The 15,578-nt window shown below is 62.3% G+C and overlaps 2 protein-coding genes and 1 long non-coding RNA gene across 12 annotated transcripts; 1 reads left to right on the forward strand and 2 right to left on the reverse strand.

The window, feature by feature from the left end:
* Window positions 1-530: 530 nt before the first annotated feature.
* Window positions 531-5,406, reverse strand: SIX5 (SIX homeobox 5). Its single transcript, XM_012761450.3, has 3 exons — window positions 3,887-5,406; window positions 2,124-2,926; window positions 531-1,844 (listed from the first exon to the last, which is right to left on the reverse strand). Exons 1-3 carry the CDS (start codon window positions 4,684-4,686, stop codon window positions 1,234-1,236), a joined length of 2,214 nt encoding a protein of 737 aa, XP_012616904.1. The 5' UTR covers window positions 4,687-5,406; the 3' UTR covers window positions 531-1,233.
* LOC142861098 (uncharacterized) lies at window positions 4,539-12,377 on the forward strand. Its single transcript, XR_012912471.1, has 4 exons — window positions 4,539-4,678; window positions 7,327-7,510; window positions 11,273-11,366; window positions 12,204-12,377. It is a non-coding gene; the product is annotated as an uncharacterized LOC142861098 (long non-coding RNA).
* DMPK (DM1 protein kinase) lies at window positions 5,446-15,515 on the reverse strand. 10 transcript variants are annotated; one of them, XM_012761454.3, is made up of 15 exons: window positions 15,184-15,514; window positions 12,902-12,993; window positions 12,549-12,632; window positions 12,371-12,466; window positions 11,632-11,780; window positions 11,255-11,348; window positions 10,767-10,973; window positions 10,437-10,685; window positions 9,644-9,729; window positions 8,451-8,565; window positions 7,590-7,747; window positions 7,403-7,500; window positions 7,188-7,234; window positions 6,801-6,886; window positions 5,446-5,692 (listed from the first exon to the last, which is right to left on the reverse strand). In XM_012761454.3, exons 1-15 carry the CDS (start codon window positions 15,341-15,343, stop codon window positions 5,461-5,463), a joined length of 1,953 nt encoding a protein of 650 aa, XP_012616908.1. In that variant the 5' UTR covers window positions 15,344-15,514; the 3' UTR covers window positions 5,446-5,460. The 10 variants fall into 10 exon arrangements, with proteins under 10 accessions (XP_012616908.1, XP_012616907.1, XP_012616915.1 ...); XM_012761453.3 differs by having other exon boundaries at window positions 10,422-10,685; window positions 15,184-15,513; XM_012761457.3 differs by having other exon boundaries at window positions 5,557-6,460; window positions 15,184-15,513.
* Between the last annotated feature and the right edge of the window lie 63 nt (window positions 15,516-15,578).

Raw genomic sequence — 15,578 nt, forward strand, 5'->3', positions numbered from 1 at the left:
CCGCTGCTGCCTTGCTCAGCAGCGCTGCCCGTCACAGCACTTCTACCCGGTGGCCCCCAGAGGACCCTCAGGGCGGGAGGGAGGAAACCTTAAATGAAATGCAGGGAGGTGAAGTTTATAGTCAGGGATTGCCCTCTGCCTTTCCTTTCCCCACCCCAGAACCAAATGGTTTCAACCCTCTTCATTCTCACCTCTCCCCACTCCTCCCTCCCCTGTTCTATTTATAAATTATTTATTGTTTTAAATGAAATAAAGCAAGTGCAACCCTTGGCACCAGCAAGGGTGCCAAGGGGAGGCTCTCCTGCATCTGCTTGCCCGCCCCCCACCCAGGGTGCCCCTTCTACCCAAATCCGGACGCCTGCAGCGTGAAAGAAGCTGCCCACACCCGCCCAAGCCCCACCGCAAATCTGAACACAAACCCTCTTCCCCTTCAGGAAGTAGCCACCAGAAAGCCAGTCTCAAGCAGGGCTTTCTGTCACTCGGGTTCTCTTTGGGCCAGTCATTTGGAAGGAAACCCACACCCCCAATAGTTCTGTTGTCTGGTAACTTTAATTGAAATGGAGGCATAACATGTCCTAGAAAAATAAAGATTTAGGATACAAACTGGACACAGGGATCAGGGGTGCCCCCAGGGAGGAGGGAATCTTTGGTCTGGGGCTGGATGTGACAACAAGGGTTTTAGTCTGGGGGAGCTAGTGGAGCAGGCTCCCACCCTGCCCACACCGGGCGTCCCTTTTGAGCAGGAAAGGCCAGGCTAGGGGAGGGTCTGTCAGTCTTGGGGCACTGACTGTCCCCCATCCTCGGATTCCAAGCAGTGGTGAGAACACTGGATATCAGTGGAGCTATTAATAGTGTTTCGGGGAGTGACAGGGAGAGGGATGGTGGGGGTTGGAAAGCCAGCCATGTGGCCGGGTTTTCAGCTCACAGCCAGAACCAGGTGGAGGGGGCACAGTCCTGGGTCAGGACGTCCCAGATCACCACAGACATGGCAGGGCAGAGCAAGGAGAGGGCTGTAACAGAGGAAGCCTCCCATCCAGAGAGGGATGGTGCCCTGGGCAGGGACAAGTCCCCCAGGCACCTCTAGGGCTTGGAGAGGTTATCTGGGCCGGAAGGACGTAGTGTGTGTGGAATCTTCAGACTGCAGCAACCGTGTTCCTGAGAGGTTCCCTCCTCCCAGGTCCGGTCCCTGCATCTTGAGCACCATTGTCAGGAGAGCAATCGGGCCAGGCTGGGTCACAGTTCCAAGGGTTCTTCCACAGGCACCGACTGTAGCTGGGTCAGGACCTTGGCCTCAGCTTCCAGCCCCTCATCAACCTCGCCCCCTGCCGTGGCCCCCAGGAGCAGCCCCTCGGGGTCAGGGTCCTGCAGCCTCAGCACGGTGTGGGGGGCCTGTGTCTCCAGCCCCTTTTCGGCTTCTAACAGCCCCTCTGTTGCTGTGCTCAGTTCCAGCCCTGCTGGCCAGATGGGTACAGCCGCAGGTGACAGCATCAGCCCCTCCGGTGGGTGTGCTGGGAAGCTGGCCAGGAGACCAGGGGAGTCTGGGGAGAAGGGCAGGCTGGCACCAGAGGTGGCGGCAGGGGTGGGTGGTAGCTGCTGCACAGAAATGGTGCCCAGGGTGTGCGCCTCTGGGAGAGCGGGGCTGGGGGCCACCGGGAGGGCTCCTTCAGGCACTGAGATGGCCGTCTCTGGCTTCAGGGGCAGGGCCAGGCCGGGGGCTGGAGGCAGGACCTGGGAGACCAGCATGCTGGTAGGGAAGGTGGCGGTGAGGATGATCTTGCCCTGCTGCACAGCCACGCCGGTCACGATCGGGCTGCCAGACACAGGGTTGGCCAGGAGGAAGTTTCCTGTGGGGAGAAGAGACGGGCCAAGCACAAAGTTAGAGCCAGAAGCAGCTGGCAGAACAGAGGGGAAGATGCTACTAGGCGGCAGGTGGCCAAGCCCCTTCCAGGCAGAGCCAAGCCCATGTGGCTGCAGCCAGCGTACTAGCCCTGGCACACAAGGGCACTGGGACTTGCCAGGGGTGAGATGCCCCCCAAAGGCCACTGAAAGCCCCCTCCCTCTCTGACTGCTGCAATCCCCTCTCCCAGCTCTCACCCAGGCCTGAGAGAAGCAGAAGGGGGTACCTGGAGCAGTGGCCGAAGGCAGCTGCAGCGCTGTCACGCCCACCCCAGAGTTTATCAGGTGCACGTTGGCAGGGCCTGCTGCAGCTGCCACCTTCACGGGGTTGCCCGGCCCAGCTGCCAACAGCTGCAGTGGCCCCACAGCCTGGGGCAGGGTCACCACCTGTGAGGTGGGCACAACCTGGGGCAAGTTTAGCAGCGGGGAGGTGGGCCCCAGGCCCGTTGGGTACCCAGGGGGTGGGGAGATTGGCACCACTTGTGGAGCAGCCACACCAGGCACTGGTCCTGGGGTCAGAGGAAAGGTGGCAGCTGGTGGGGGGCCAGGCACCACTTGGGGCAGGGTTCCTGGGACCTCCTCTCCGGCCTGCCCTGAAGCAGTGACCTGGGCCCCCTTGGTCTCAGGGGCCTCAGGCTGAGCCTCCTCCAGCCGAACCTCCCCAGTCTGAGGGTCCAGGACCAGGGAGGTCTTGGCCTCGCTGGCCCCCTGGGGACTAGGCTGGGCAGGAGGGGCAGCACCACCCCCTGTGAGCAGCAAGGGGCCCAGGCTGGAGGCCTCGCCCAGGGCCAGGCTGTTGATGATGACAGGGCTGCCATTGAGGAGCACGGCTGGAGAGCTGCTGGCCGCCAGGAAGCTCCCATTCACCAGGATGGAGGAGGAGGCCGGGCACGGTGAAGGAGGGGTGGCTCCTGCCAAGAATATGGAGCCCTGGGCAGTGGCCTCCACAGACACTGGGGCCACCCCCCTCTCCAGGTCCTCGGGACTTCGGCTGGACTCGTCCTCAGTAGTGGGATTCCCATCAGACTCGCTGTTGGGAGAAATGATTGTAAGCTGAGGTCCGTTTGCCAGCTGGGCTTCTGCATAGAGCCGGGCGCAAGCCGCTCTGCAGGAGCACAGGCTGCCCACTGCGTCCCCACGTTTCCCCAGCCCAAGCGTCTGTGGACCGTTTCTGGGGCTACGAAACCTCTGAGAGACCCAAGACCCCAGGGCCTTCTGCAAGTCCTGCATTGACGCCATCGCAGAAAAGCAAAGGCTGGACGGGATGGGGAGGGAAGAGGCCCTGCTCTCCCACTGCCTTGGCCGCGGCGCCCCAGAGGCGGAGCACCCAGGCTGCCCTGAAGTTCCCTGGGGTAGGCGGAGAGTAGACAAGCCCGCGAGTGTCCCGGAGTGAGGAGCAGGCTCCCGCTCAGCTCCCTGTGCCCTCCCCGCGGGACGTCAGAGAAGGGAGTGAGAGGCCGGGCCCACAGGGTGGGAGGGGAAGGGCTTGGGTTACAGGGAAACCGGAGCTGGGGAGGGTTCACGTTTCACAACAAAGACGGACGACAGGCCACGCTGTTTGGGCCCTGGGGGGTGTGGGAGTGGGTGGGGAAGAGTAACGGTCAGGGAGGGCCAGGCTGCAAAGGGGGCCTGAATGGAACCCCTACATAGGCTGGGGTGGGGGCAAAGGCCCCTCCTGCTTCTCTGCAGCCCCATAGAGCCCCCTATTTTCTCACTACCTCCCCCAGTGAAGTCCAGAGCACGGACTGGGTCCTGGATGGAACAGCGCGAAGAGGTCTCTGAGCCTCCGCGTACAGAAAAGTGACACCCGGGGAGGGGGCTCGGGCGTGTGCGTGTCCCATCCTCGCTTAGTTCCTGCACTCCGCAGACGCCTGAGGGTGTGAGCGGGAGGTGTCCCAGGACTTCGGCGCGCTGACCCCAGCAGTAGGCACCCGGGAAGAGCGCTGGTAGCAAAAGAAAAGCAAGACTTGCCCCGCACGAGTCCCCTCACCTCTTGCAGGGCGCGCCGCCGCCAGCCCCGGTCCGGTCGCGCTGTCGCCGGTTCTTGAACCAGTTGCTGACCTGCGTGAGCGAGAGGCCGGTGAGCGTGGCCAGGCGGCGCTTCTCGTCCGGCGTCGGGTAGCGGTTGCCGCGGTAGCAGGCCTTGAGCGCGGCGCGGGAGCGCTCCTTGAAGCAGTAGACGGTCTCCTCGCCGTCCCAGATGGTCTTGGGCAGCGGGAACTTCTTGCGGAGGCGGTACTTGTCCACTGCGCCCAGCGCACGGCCACGGGCCCGCTCGGCCTCGTGGTAGCGCGCGCGCAGGTAGAGGTCCTGCAGGAAGGCGTGGTGGGCGGCGGGGAAGGGGCGGCTCTCGAGTAGCCGGTAGAGCTCAGCGTACTCGCCCCGCTGGAAGGCCACCAGGGCCCGCGCGCGCAGCACCGGGTCGCTGCCACGTAGGCGCTCGGCTGGGGGCAGTGCGCCCAGGAAGCGGCTCAAGCGGCCGGCGTGGCCCGCCTGTAGCAGCGCCTCGCAAACGCACGCCACCTGCTCGGGCGAGAAGCGGAGGCCGGTGGGCGGCTCGGCAGTGGCCTCGGGGGACGACTCGGGGACGCCCGGGGATCCCGGGCCCTCCGCTCCCGCCGCCGCTTCGCCCGCCCCGGCCCCGGCCGCCGCCGCCGCCTCACCCTCGGCCGCCTGCAAAGTCTGCAGGAGCTGGCGCGCTTCCTCCTCCTCCTCTTCGGTCGCCGCCGCCGCCACCGCCTCCCCCCCGACCGTCGGCCCCGCGCTCTGCTCCGCAGGCAAGGTAGCCATGTTTTGCAACTTTGGGAAGTTCCTCCCTCCTTCTCCTCCTCCCTCGGGCTTTCCCCAGCCCCTTCCCCCGCCTGTCCCCCCTCTTCGCCCCCACCCCCGAGCTTCCCGAGCTTCTCCCCTGGCAGACCCTGCGGCCCTCCCCCGCCCCGAATGCAAGACTCAGCTCTCCATTCGGGTCTCTGTCCCTGTGTGTGTCCGTCCCCCTCCTCGTCTGTCCGTGATTCTCCCTTTGTTTTCCCTCCGCCTCTGGCCGCGCTTTCTGCCTCCCCCCGCGTGTGCCTCAGGCTCAGGGCCTCAGTTTCCCCATCGGGACAACGGAGAAGGTAACGGGCCGTCCAAGAGGGCTAAGGGCGCGAAGCCGCCTCCACCCCGGGACTGAGCTCCTGCACGCCTCCGTCTCCAGGGTCCTCTGCAGGCCCCCCCATTCCCCATCTCGGCCTGCGCTCCGCCCCTCGGAATTCCCGGCTCCGCAGGGGGGCGGGTCTGGCTGGGAGGAGGGGCGGGGGAAGCGAGCTGGAAAGTTTGCAGCAACTTTTCTGAGCCTACGTTCCTGGAGCGGATGCGCGTGGCTCGCGCAGGCGCAGTGGGAAGACGATGGCCCCGCGCGCTGCCGGCCCAGCCCCCTTCTTCTCTACGCGCGGTGCCACAGCTGGGCCACAGCTGGGCAGGGGGGCGGTGCCTCCGGGGTGGCCGGACGCCTAGGTCCCGCCCCCAATTTTTCCCTCTCCCCATCCCTGATTCGTCAGCCTTGAGTCCCGCGAACTCCCCGCCAGGCTATTGGCCGCCTCCACTCGCTTTCTGATTGGCCAGTGAGCGGCCTCCCGCCCACCACCAAACAGAACGAACACCGAACACCGCAGAGCCCGGAGCTTTAGGCAGTCGGGAGGGCCTTTTATTCGCGAGGATCGGGCGTGGGGTTCTAGGTGGGGAGAGACAATAAATACCGAGGAATGTCGGGGGTCTCAGTGCATCCAAAACGTGGATTAGGGTGTTGGGGTCCTGGAACCTGTCAGCGAGTCGGAGGACAAGACAAGATCAATAAATATCCAAACCTCCGAGGCAGGCGGAGCCGACTGTGGCTCCGAGAGTAGTGCATGTGAGCAGGGGGCGCAGGAGTCCCCGAAAAAGCGGGGCTGGCAAAAGAAAGCGGGCAGAGGTCGCGCCGAACGTTCGCCACGGCAATAAAATCTTGCCGGGCGAGCAGGGCCGCATGCACAAGGAGAATTTGCGAACTGACGGCGGGTGAGAGTGCGTGGAGGGTGCAAAATGGATGGCCAAGCCCGGCCTGCTGCCTGCTCAGGACCGCAGTTTACTCATCCGCGTCGGGGCCTCAGCCCGGCCGGAGGGAAGAGGTGGTCTGCGATCCCACCCTGCAGCAGCAGCGGCAGCAGCAGCGGCATTCCCGGCTATAAAGCCCCTACGAGCCCCATTCGCCTGCCGCGGGCCGGCTCCTCCCTCCCAGGCCGACGGGGGCGGGCCCGGATCATAGGACAGGAGCTGGGGCGAAGACCCACGCACGTGGGTGTGAACCGGGGTGCGGTGGGAGCAGCTTCTGTGTAGTGTCCGGGCCACTCAACCCTACAACGGGCCCCGAGTGGAGGACAGTCTGGGGCTCTAGGGTTCAGGGGGCGAGGGCGACTCCCGGGCAGCGCCAGGGCGGGGCGAGATAGCCGGCGTAGGCCACCAACCCAGCGCAGCCCAAGGCGGTGGCAAGAGCCAGAGCAGCGGCGAACAGGAGCAGGGAAAGCGCCTCCGATAGGCCAGGCCTAGGGACCTGCGGGCGAGAGGGTGGGATCAGCACCCGGCGACAGGGGCCTCTGATTGGCTACAGGAGTCGGCTTACACCCTAAAGTGAGTCCACAATCCTCCCGGGACCCGCCCTCGGTCCCCAGCAGCCGGCAGCTGTGGTTGGTTTGCTCGCAAGCCTCAAATCCCATACGAACTCGCCATTGGCTGTTTCCTAGCGGCCTGCTTTGATTGGCTGCCCGAGCTTTCTCCCTCCCCGCGGTGGGCGGAGCCCTACAGAGCCGCCCCAAAGCCGTGACTGTGCGGGGTGGGTGGAGCGAGGCGGGGGCGCGGCGGGCTGGCGGGCGTGCGTGGACAGCCGGACGTACCCTGGCAGGGAACAGCAGGTGGCGGCGGTGCATGGGGCCTGGCCCCACCAGCGGGCACTGGCCCAGAGCCACGGCCGTGGGGCCATCTAGCTGGAGAGAGAAGGGACAGGTGACCCGATCGGAGCCCAGCCCAGCCCAGCCATCGACAGGGCGCGAGAGACAGCGAGGGAAGTCGAGGCTGGGGATGGGGTGGTGGGGGCATCTGGGGAGATCCCGGAGGGGATGTGGTGAGAGACCTGGACAGAGGGAGATCTGGGGCTGAATGAAGGCCTTCTGCTCTCTGGAGCCACAAAGGGGTAGGGTGAGCCCTAAATATGGACGGGGAGAGGAGAAGGGGATCCGCAGAGGGGCAGCAGGGCTGAGACAGAGGAAAGAGAGGGATCTTACATGGGAAGGTGGATCCGTGGCCCGGGGACTGGGGACCCCCGTGACAGCTGGAAGGAGAAGAGAGAGGCGTAGGGCGCGTGGAGGGGCGGAGGAGGGCGGTGGCGAGGCGTGCCCCAGCCTGGGCCCCTCCCCTCCCCAGGTGTCCACACCTCTGCCGAACAGCCGGCCCACCTCCTTCTGGCCCCCTTGGGCACGGGGGCGGAAGAGGAACTCACCTGCTGCTCCCTGGGCCTGAAGCAACTCCATCTGCTCCTGCAGCTGCCGGACGTGTGCCTCCAGGTCACGGTTCCGGGCCTCGGCTTCGCGTAGCTGACTGCAGGGAGGTAAGCACCGTGAGCCCATCTGAGTCCCGAGAGAGGGGCAGCAAAGGGTTGCCAAGAGCCCCCGCGCCACGACCCCGACCTGGCAAAGTTCTGGTTGGCCGTGTGGATGGCCTCCAGCTCCCGGCTCAGGCTCTGCCGGTTAAGCACCTCCTCCTCCAGGGCCTCCTGGAGCTCCCTCAGCGTTACCTCCGCCCCAGCCTCTGCTTCCGGGATAGCTTCTGGAACTGCCACTTCAGCCTGTGTAAGAGGACCGAGCTTAGGGCTGCCTGTGGCTCCCACAGGAGTTGGGATCCAGGCCTGGGATCCTCACTTATCCTCTACTCCCTCAACCCCCTGAAATTTCTGGAACCCCCATAGCTCCTGCAATGACCCAAGCCTCCTTCTTCCCTACCTCCAGTCTTCTCCGTGGTCTCCAGCCTTTAGTCTGGTCCTTTCCTATCCGCACAGGAACCGAAGAGCTAGTCTCAACTTGACCTTGTCCCTCCACTGCTCGAAATCTCCCCAGGCCCCTAGTGCCCTCAGGACAAAGCTTGCCTCCCCTCCCCTCCCCTTCATGTAACAATTCAGCCATACTATCCTCCTGTTGCTTTCAAGAGCTACCTGGTGTTCCCACCAGGGCTTTGGCCCTTGAGGTTCTCTCTACTGATGGTTGGGACTGTTCTTCTCATGGTTGGCTCCTCCTCCTTCGCCAGTGCTCAGCTCAAAGATAAACTCTTTAGAGACCCCCCCCCCCCACACACACACACACACGAATGTGCACACGCATACTGAATGCTCTGCTCTAATTTCTTCCTAGGGACTGTCTCCTAACTGCTGTAACCTCATCTCTACAGGTTTTCTGTCCACTTCTGTCCAGTAAGCTCCCAGAGGGCAATGGAAACCCTGGAAACCCTCACCTTTCCTTCATCCCTGACCGACCCCCTTTCCTCCATCAACTTACTGTTTCCTCTGGTGGGGACACCGTGGGTTCCAGGCTGGGCGCTTGCACATGTGGCTCAGGCAACTGCTCCGCCTCCAGTTCCATGGGTGTGGGGCCTGGGAGGACCTCCCTGTCCCTGGGGAGAGGAAGAGGACACAGGGAGGGAGAGAGGCTGCCATCCCCAGGTTGAGAACCAGGACTCCCTAGCCTGTGGGCCAGGGGCAGCTGGCCCTGAGGACACCCTGGTTTGAGGAGTGGGAGGGGCAGAGTGAAAAGACAAAGTGCCCTCTTCTGGTTAGGAAAAGCCTGCCCCTCCCATGGCCTTGGGCCCCAGGAGCTGCTGCCCTTTCTAAACCTTCTGCAGGGACCAGAAGTCCAGGCACGCATTCTAGGGTCTGCTATCTCCTCCCTTTGCAGACCTCTCTCCTTAAGGCCTCAGGGCAGGGACGGGGACCCCATGAGGGAGACTGCCCAGGTCTGGCCACCCTCCAAAACTGTGGTCTTAAGACTAGGCATGGGATCGCAAGAGCGTTGATTCCAGATATCAGCACACCCCCTTACACTCCGCTACTGGGAAAAGGACAGGCCCTCCCTAGGAATACGCAGAGGATTTCCCCTTTGACCCAGCAATCCTTCATGTGGGAGTATGTCTCAAGGACCTATCTATCCTGGACGTGCGCCTGGGACATAACAGAGGATGAGTTAAATCCTGACCTGCCATTAAGCAGGATACTTCACAGCAGTTCGGAATCATGTTGTAGTTCACTAATGATAAGGAACGGTGGTTGTCACACATTATCCAGTAACAAAAGCTGACTAGAAAACCCTCTGTTCTCCCAGTTGTCGAATATGTGTCTGCGCACCGTATTGTTATATGACTGATTCGATGAGTTTGTGTTCTTTTAAAATTGACTGCAAAATTCTCAACTTATTATTTTCTAAGATTCTGAGGCCCCATGACTCTGTACTAGAAATATCAAAGTCAACGGTTACAAGATTCTGGAAGGCCAAGTCTGTGGCTCTGAGGTTTTACAATTGAATCTAAAATTTTAAAGTCCTACAGTCTGAGACTTTTAAGATTCTACAACTCTGCGCTCCTAGGAGTTCTTGGTCCCAAGACTGATTGGTGCAAATCCACCGTCTGACGAGGAGCCAAACACAGGAAGCCCAAGCAGCCTCCGGAGCCTCTGGTGGCCTTGCAGGGCAGAGCTTACCTGAGGGCCATGCAGGAGTAGGAGTAGCCCACAAAAGGCAGGTGGACCCCCAGCGGCACGCCTTCCTGCATGTCTGACAGTGTCTCCTACACAAGAGACCCGCGGATGTGACCGGCAGTTGTCAGGGCTGGCCTTGCACCCCTTTCTGGTCTTGGCCTACATGTTACCCCCCAAAGCAACCCCAACTCAGGGCTTATCCAAAGTCGCCCACCATCATTGTTTCTCGTATCCTTCTACCTCCCTTCAGGGCATTTGTGACACTACGTGAAAATATATACTTGTCTAGACTTCAAGTCGATGGGGGTAGGGAGCAAGGCTGGTTTGGTCAGTGCTGTGTCCCCAGAATGCCCAGCAGAAGGGCACCCAGAGCTGATGAGCAAGCATTCCAGGACAGCTTGCTCAATAGTGGAGAGAGACGTGGCCTGAGGAAGGAAGAGTCCTCTCCTGCCTCCCACATCCCTCCAGGTCTCAGCTGAGACACTCACAGTGCTCCCCCAAGCCCTCCAGGACCTTCCATGCTGGGCCAGGAGCTCCCCCCACACCCACACTCTCCCATCTCAGCCCTGGTCACTCAGGGGCCTCATTGTCTGGGGATCTGTCTGTGTCCCCCCACTGACTGTAGGTCCAGGTCACACACTGGCTGGGCATTGCAGGTGCTCTGGGGAATGAATGATTCAGGACTCCGGCAGGTAGGCACTGTCATTATTCCAACTTTATGGAGCAGGGGATAGGCAGGTTCCCTTAGCCCCTCAGCCGAGCAGGCGCAGTGGGTACCTACCCCGCCCCCGCTCACCATGGCAGTGAGCCCGTCCTCCACCACATCAAAATTGCACGTGTCAGTGGCACCCTGGAAGTCTGGAGTAAAGGGGGGAACGCTGTCTCGGAGACTATCCCAGTTGAGGCCGAAGAAGAAAGGATGCTTCTGGAAATCGCTTGCTCCATCCCGGCCCAGCCTTGTCTCCGGGGGACACAGCAGCCGCTGGATGAGGTCTCGAGCCTCCTCAGGGACCCCTGTGTCCGCCAGCGGCAGAGACAGGTGCTCCTGCTCAGAGGGAGAGGGAAAGGGGGACATGAGCTGGGAGCAAGGACAGAGAGCTTGGGGACTCCTTGGGGCTGCGTGCACCTTGTAGTGGACAATCTTGCCGTAGGTCTCGGCCGTGGAGTCGGCGTAGAAGGGCGTCTGCCCGTAGAACATTTCATAGGCGAACACGCCCAGCGCCCACCAGTCACACTCCGGCCCGTAGCTGCCTGGCCCGGGCCCTCCGCCCACAGCCTGCAGGATCTCTGGGGACAAGTAGTCTGGGGTGCCCACAGCCACCAGCGATCGTACCTGCGCCAACAAGGCCAGAGCTGGGCTCGGTCCTACGCCTCTGGGCTCTGGCTCCACCCTGCCCACCAGCTCCGGCCCCCTCCTAACCACGTCCCAAATGTTGATGTCCTCCCTCTGCCCGGTCTGAACCTGCCCCACACAATACACAGCACACTTAGGCCTGGTCGCCTCCTTCCCGCTCCAAATCCAGTCCCGCTCCCACCCCTACCCCAGCCACGCACTCTGCACCTCGCTCCCCCTCACTGGCAGCAAGCTGCCCCATGGTGGGCGCACCCACTCACCGTTCCATCTGCCCGCAGCTTGAGGCAGGAGCCGAAGTCAGCCAGGCGGATGTGGCCGCAGCGGTCCAACAGGATGTTGTCCGGCTTGATGTCCCTGCGCACGGAAGGATAAGTGAGCATCCCTCCCACCGTCCTGCAAGGCTCCGCCCCCATCCCCACCCCCCCAGCAGCGCTGTCTCGGGCCCCGCCCCCCTCAGGTTACACCCCCGGGGGATTCTACAATTCTGGACCCCAGGCCCCACCCCCAGTGGACCCCAACTAAGGAGGTCCGTCTCTAGGCCTTGTCCCCTCTGAGTTCCAACCTTCAAGGTATCCTCCAGGGTACAAGCTTTGCTATCCCTCTCCCGGCCCCGCCCCTCAGGCGCTGCCACGCCCACCTGTGCACATAGCCCAGCCGGTGCACCGAGTCTATGGCCATGACTATCTCGGCCAGGTAGAAGCGCGCCATCTCCGCCGGGATCCGCTCCCCAAACTTGCTCAACAGCGTTAGCAGGTCCCCGCCCACGTAGTACTCCATGACCAGGTACTGGAGGAGGCGTGTCATGAGTGGTCGGTAGTCCCCCTAGGCGCCAACCACTGATCTCCCAGGACAAAGACTCCCAAAGACACCCTATCCCTGCGCAGAGACCCTGCAGCCCCAGCCCTAAGAGAACCTCAGAGATCTCCCAGGCCAAATTGGATGGCATCCCTCCCACCCCCTGCCAAAAAACCCCCACTTCTCCCAGGATTTCACTGAACACAGATTCACTCCCCCTGAGACGTTCAGGGAAAGAGAGAACCAAGAGACCCCCCAACGCCTAGTATAGGTCCCAGATACTCCCTGCCGTGTCAGTGCTCCCAGACAGAGTTCCTGGAGAGCTGTCCCACTCCCCCAACAGATGCATCTTTATACAAGAGTCCCCCAGAATTAGCCCAGGAAAAGACACTAAGGGACATCATCTCTTCCCAGGTTCCCAGGTAAAGAGGACCCTCTTCTACCCGAGACAAGTCCCTACCACGCGGCATTTTGGGGCAGCTCTCCCAATCCCAAGAGCCTCCTCTCCCCACCGCCGCCCCCTCGTTAACTGACAGCGTAGGCGGCTGTCTCTCTTCCCGGCCACCCTGGCCTGGGCTCACCAGGTAGTTCTCGTCCTGGAAGGCGAAGTGCAGCTGCGTGATCCAGCGCCGGTCCCCATTCACCAACACATCCCTCTCCTCACGGAAGCACGACACCTGCAGGGCACCCCGAGGAGCTGCAGCAGGTGTGAGGAGTGCGGGGAACGCTCTGGGCCCCCACACCAGCCCTGCCCCTCACCTCGCCTCTCTTCAGCATGTCCCACTTATTCATAATCTTCATGGCGTACACCTGGCCCGTCTGCTTCATCTTCACCACGGCTACCTGAAGGCCGAAACAGGGTGACAGGGGGCGGAGAAAACAGAAGGGCTCCCAGACCAGACTCCACCCCCAGCTCCACCCAGCTGTGGACCCGCCCCCACAGCACCACGCCCACTGACCCAAGCCCCGCCCCCAGCCCAACCCAGTCCTGGGTTCTAAGGTTCAGTCATTCATCAATTTCTAAGGCCCCGCCCCGAACTCCTATGTCCCGCCCACCACAAGTAAAACCCGATTCCCGCCGGGCACAGTTCCCGCCGCCACTCAGGGCTCACCTCGCTGAACGCCCCTCGTCCGATCACTTTCAGAATCTCGAAGTCATCCCTCTGCAGTCGGACCTCCTTAAGCTTCCCCACGATGGGCTCCGCTAGGGGGTGGGGGAGAAGAACCCAGGGTCACTAGGGCGGACACTAGAGACTGGGAGAAGTCGCACCCTCTGTCTCTTAGTCTCCCTTCTGCCTCTCAGCTTCACCTTTCTCCCAAGGACATCCCCACATAAACACTGTGAGATTTTGGGGACCCCAAACTGCCCTTTGGGGTCCCCAAAGAGGTGAGATGCCTGGGAACCCCTTTTTGGGACAAGGCGTTGGGCCATAGGGCTCCAGTGGCCGCAGGATGGAGGGGGTGGGCTAGCAAATGTCTGCAGAGGGGGAGACACTGAAGAACAGGGAGAGGAAATAAGGCCCTGCTCTTAGACCCCCTGGGCTTCAGGCCCTCCTCCCCAGCTCCAGGTGATGGCTCCGGCCCCACTCCCAGCCTCTCATTTAGCATGTCCTGGGTTATGGCCCAGAATCTGCAGTTGTAACCAGTACCTCCAGGTTCAGATGTAGGGGGTTCTTGGACCACACTTTGGGAAACCCTGGATTTGGGGCTGGGGGAAGGAACAGGAGGGGACAAAGCCAGCCTGGACACCCATCCTGGACTTAAGAGCTCCCACCAAGTCCAGGAGGACTTTAGTACTACCCTTTAGTCACAGATGCTCCGAGGATAAGGTCCCACAGCTAGGAACATTAAACAAGGCAGTTTGGGAGGAGGACAAGCCAGGGTGGAGGCCAGAGACTCAGGGATTGTGGGGAGAGAGGCCTGGACTCCTAGCGGGTGGGAGAAGTAGAGGCAAGATGGAAGAGAGGGATGGGTGTAAGCAGGAAAGAGGGAAGACAGAGAGTGAGTTATGGAGGAGGGGGGCCCGTGGGGTTCTGGGGTTTCAGGGAGAGTGGGCTGGCAGGGAAGAACCAGCCAAGCCTAAGGACGGGGGAGGGAGGGAGAGCCAAGACATTGAGCCCTTTTAAGGCAGCGGGAACCCAGGCCCCCTCCCCCGCCCCAGAGGCCTGGCAGGGGAGGGGCCCTAGGATGCAGCTCAGGCCACAAAAGGAGCGCTCCTCACGGGACAGCCAGACCCCTACCCCCACCTCAGGTCTCAGTTTACCCTCCCAGCCCGACCTCATCCTCTACATGAGGGAGGCTGGAAGAATCATAAAGGCTGGGGGGCAAGGGAGAAAGGTTCTTGCAGAGGCGGAGAGGTCTGGCCCTGGGCCTCCACCTTCCTATCTGTGAAATGGGGGAGGAGGGAGAGGTGCAGGACCTGGGTCAAAAGAGATGCACACAAGACAAGAGGGAGCGGCAGAAGGTGGACAGACAGTGACATAGACAGAAGACCAAGAGCAAGCCACTGAGGGCCAGAGTGGCAGGGTGTTAGGGGTGACAGGAATATGAGCCCGAGTCCTGGCCTGAGGGTGGGGAGGGGGCAGACAAGGCAGAAAGCTGAAGTTGAGGTACCTTCCCTCTGGACCTGTCCCCTGGCCTTGAAAAGACTTCAAAAGAAGGGACTTTGTGGGACAGCTAGAAGGTTGGAGGTCCTGAACCAGAACTACAAGGCGTGGGGACCGGGGGGATGGCAGCCTGACCTGTGCAGGCCAGTAGGGACCAAGACTTTGGGGATAGGCTGTAGGACCTACAGAGAAAAAAGGCACACCCAGAGGAACCTGAAGTCGTTCCTCCTCAATCTAGGGGACGGAAGGGCTGCTGGTGGCGCCTGTCTACAGAGCTGGTTCTCCCCCAGGGCCCGTGTGAGTCACTGCACCCTCCCAGTGCCTGGGCACCTGTTGGGGCAGCTGAAGAGGCTGGCGCCGAACACCTGCCCGTCAGCCGCACCCTTGGCAGCTGCCACATGCTGTCCCTCCCAGCCTGCCTGTGTTGTGGGAAACCAGGGCTGAGGTCCACAGCGCCCGTATTAGGGGGAGGGTCCCTGGGCCTAGACTCAGGGGTAGAGGGGTACAGGAGACCACAGGAGGCTGTGCCCGGCCCAGCCTGCTGTGACTCCCATGCTATGGGTCTGAGTCATGGCTGTCCTGGCCTCTGCTGACCTTACTCTGCCCCCAGGGTGACATGGAGTAGGGGCATGTTGCCCCAGGACCCAAGTCCAAGCCCTGGGCCCCAAAATGGGAGGATCTCCCCATGTCCATCCCGCCCCCCTGAGGCCAGGCCCCTGCACCCAGCCCCATCTTCTGTCTCTGCCTCTCCACCCGATCTGGGGGAGCCCGTGCAGGCCGGCACTCACCCCACTGCAAGAAGTCGGCCACGTACTTGTCCTGGGTCAGGTCGGAGGCGCCCAGCTCTTGGTGGACGCCCAGGAGAAGGTCGAGCAGGGGCTCCAGCCCTAGGAAGCCGGGGTCCAGCACCAGCTGCCGGAGCTGACTTAGCCGCACCTCGGCTGACATGTCAGCCAGGTAGCACCATGGCCCCCTCCCCAGGCCAGGGGCTCGGGGTCCTCCTGTCACGGGGCCTGGCAGCCCCTGCCCAGGCCCCAGAGCCCTGGCCGCATGTCTGCCTGTCCCTGGCTGTCCCCTGGGCCTCTCTGGCCACTTCTCTGCTGCCTCCTCCTCTCTCCCCACCCCTTGGTCCAGCCCCACTCCCGCCTCCCAGCCTTAACCCCTCACAAGCCAGCCCCCACCT

This window comes from Microcebus murinus, chromosome 16 (assembly GCF_040939455.1).
Source record: "Microcebus murinus isolate Inina chromosome 16, M.murinus_Inina_mat1.0, whole genome shotgun sequence".
NCBI classification, from domain to species: Eukaryota; Metazoa; Chordata; class Mammalia; order Primates; family Cheirogaleidae; genus Microcebus; species Microcebus murinus.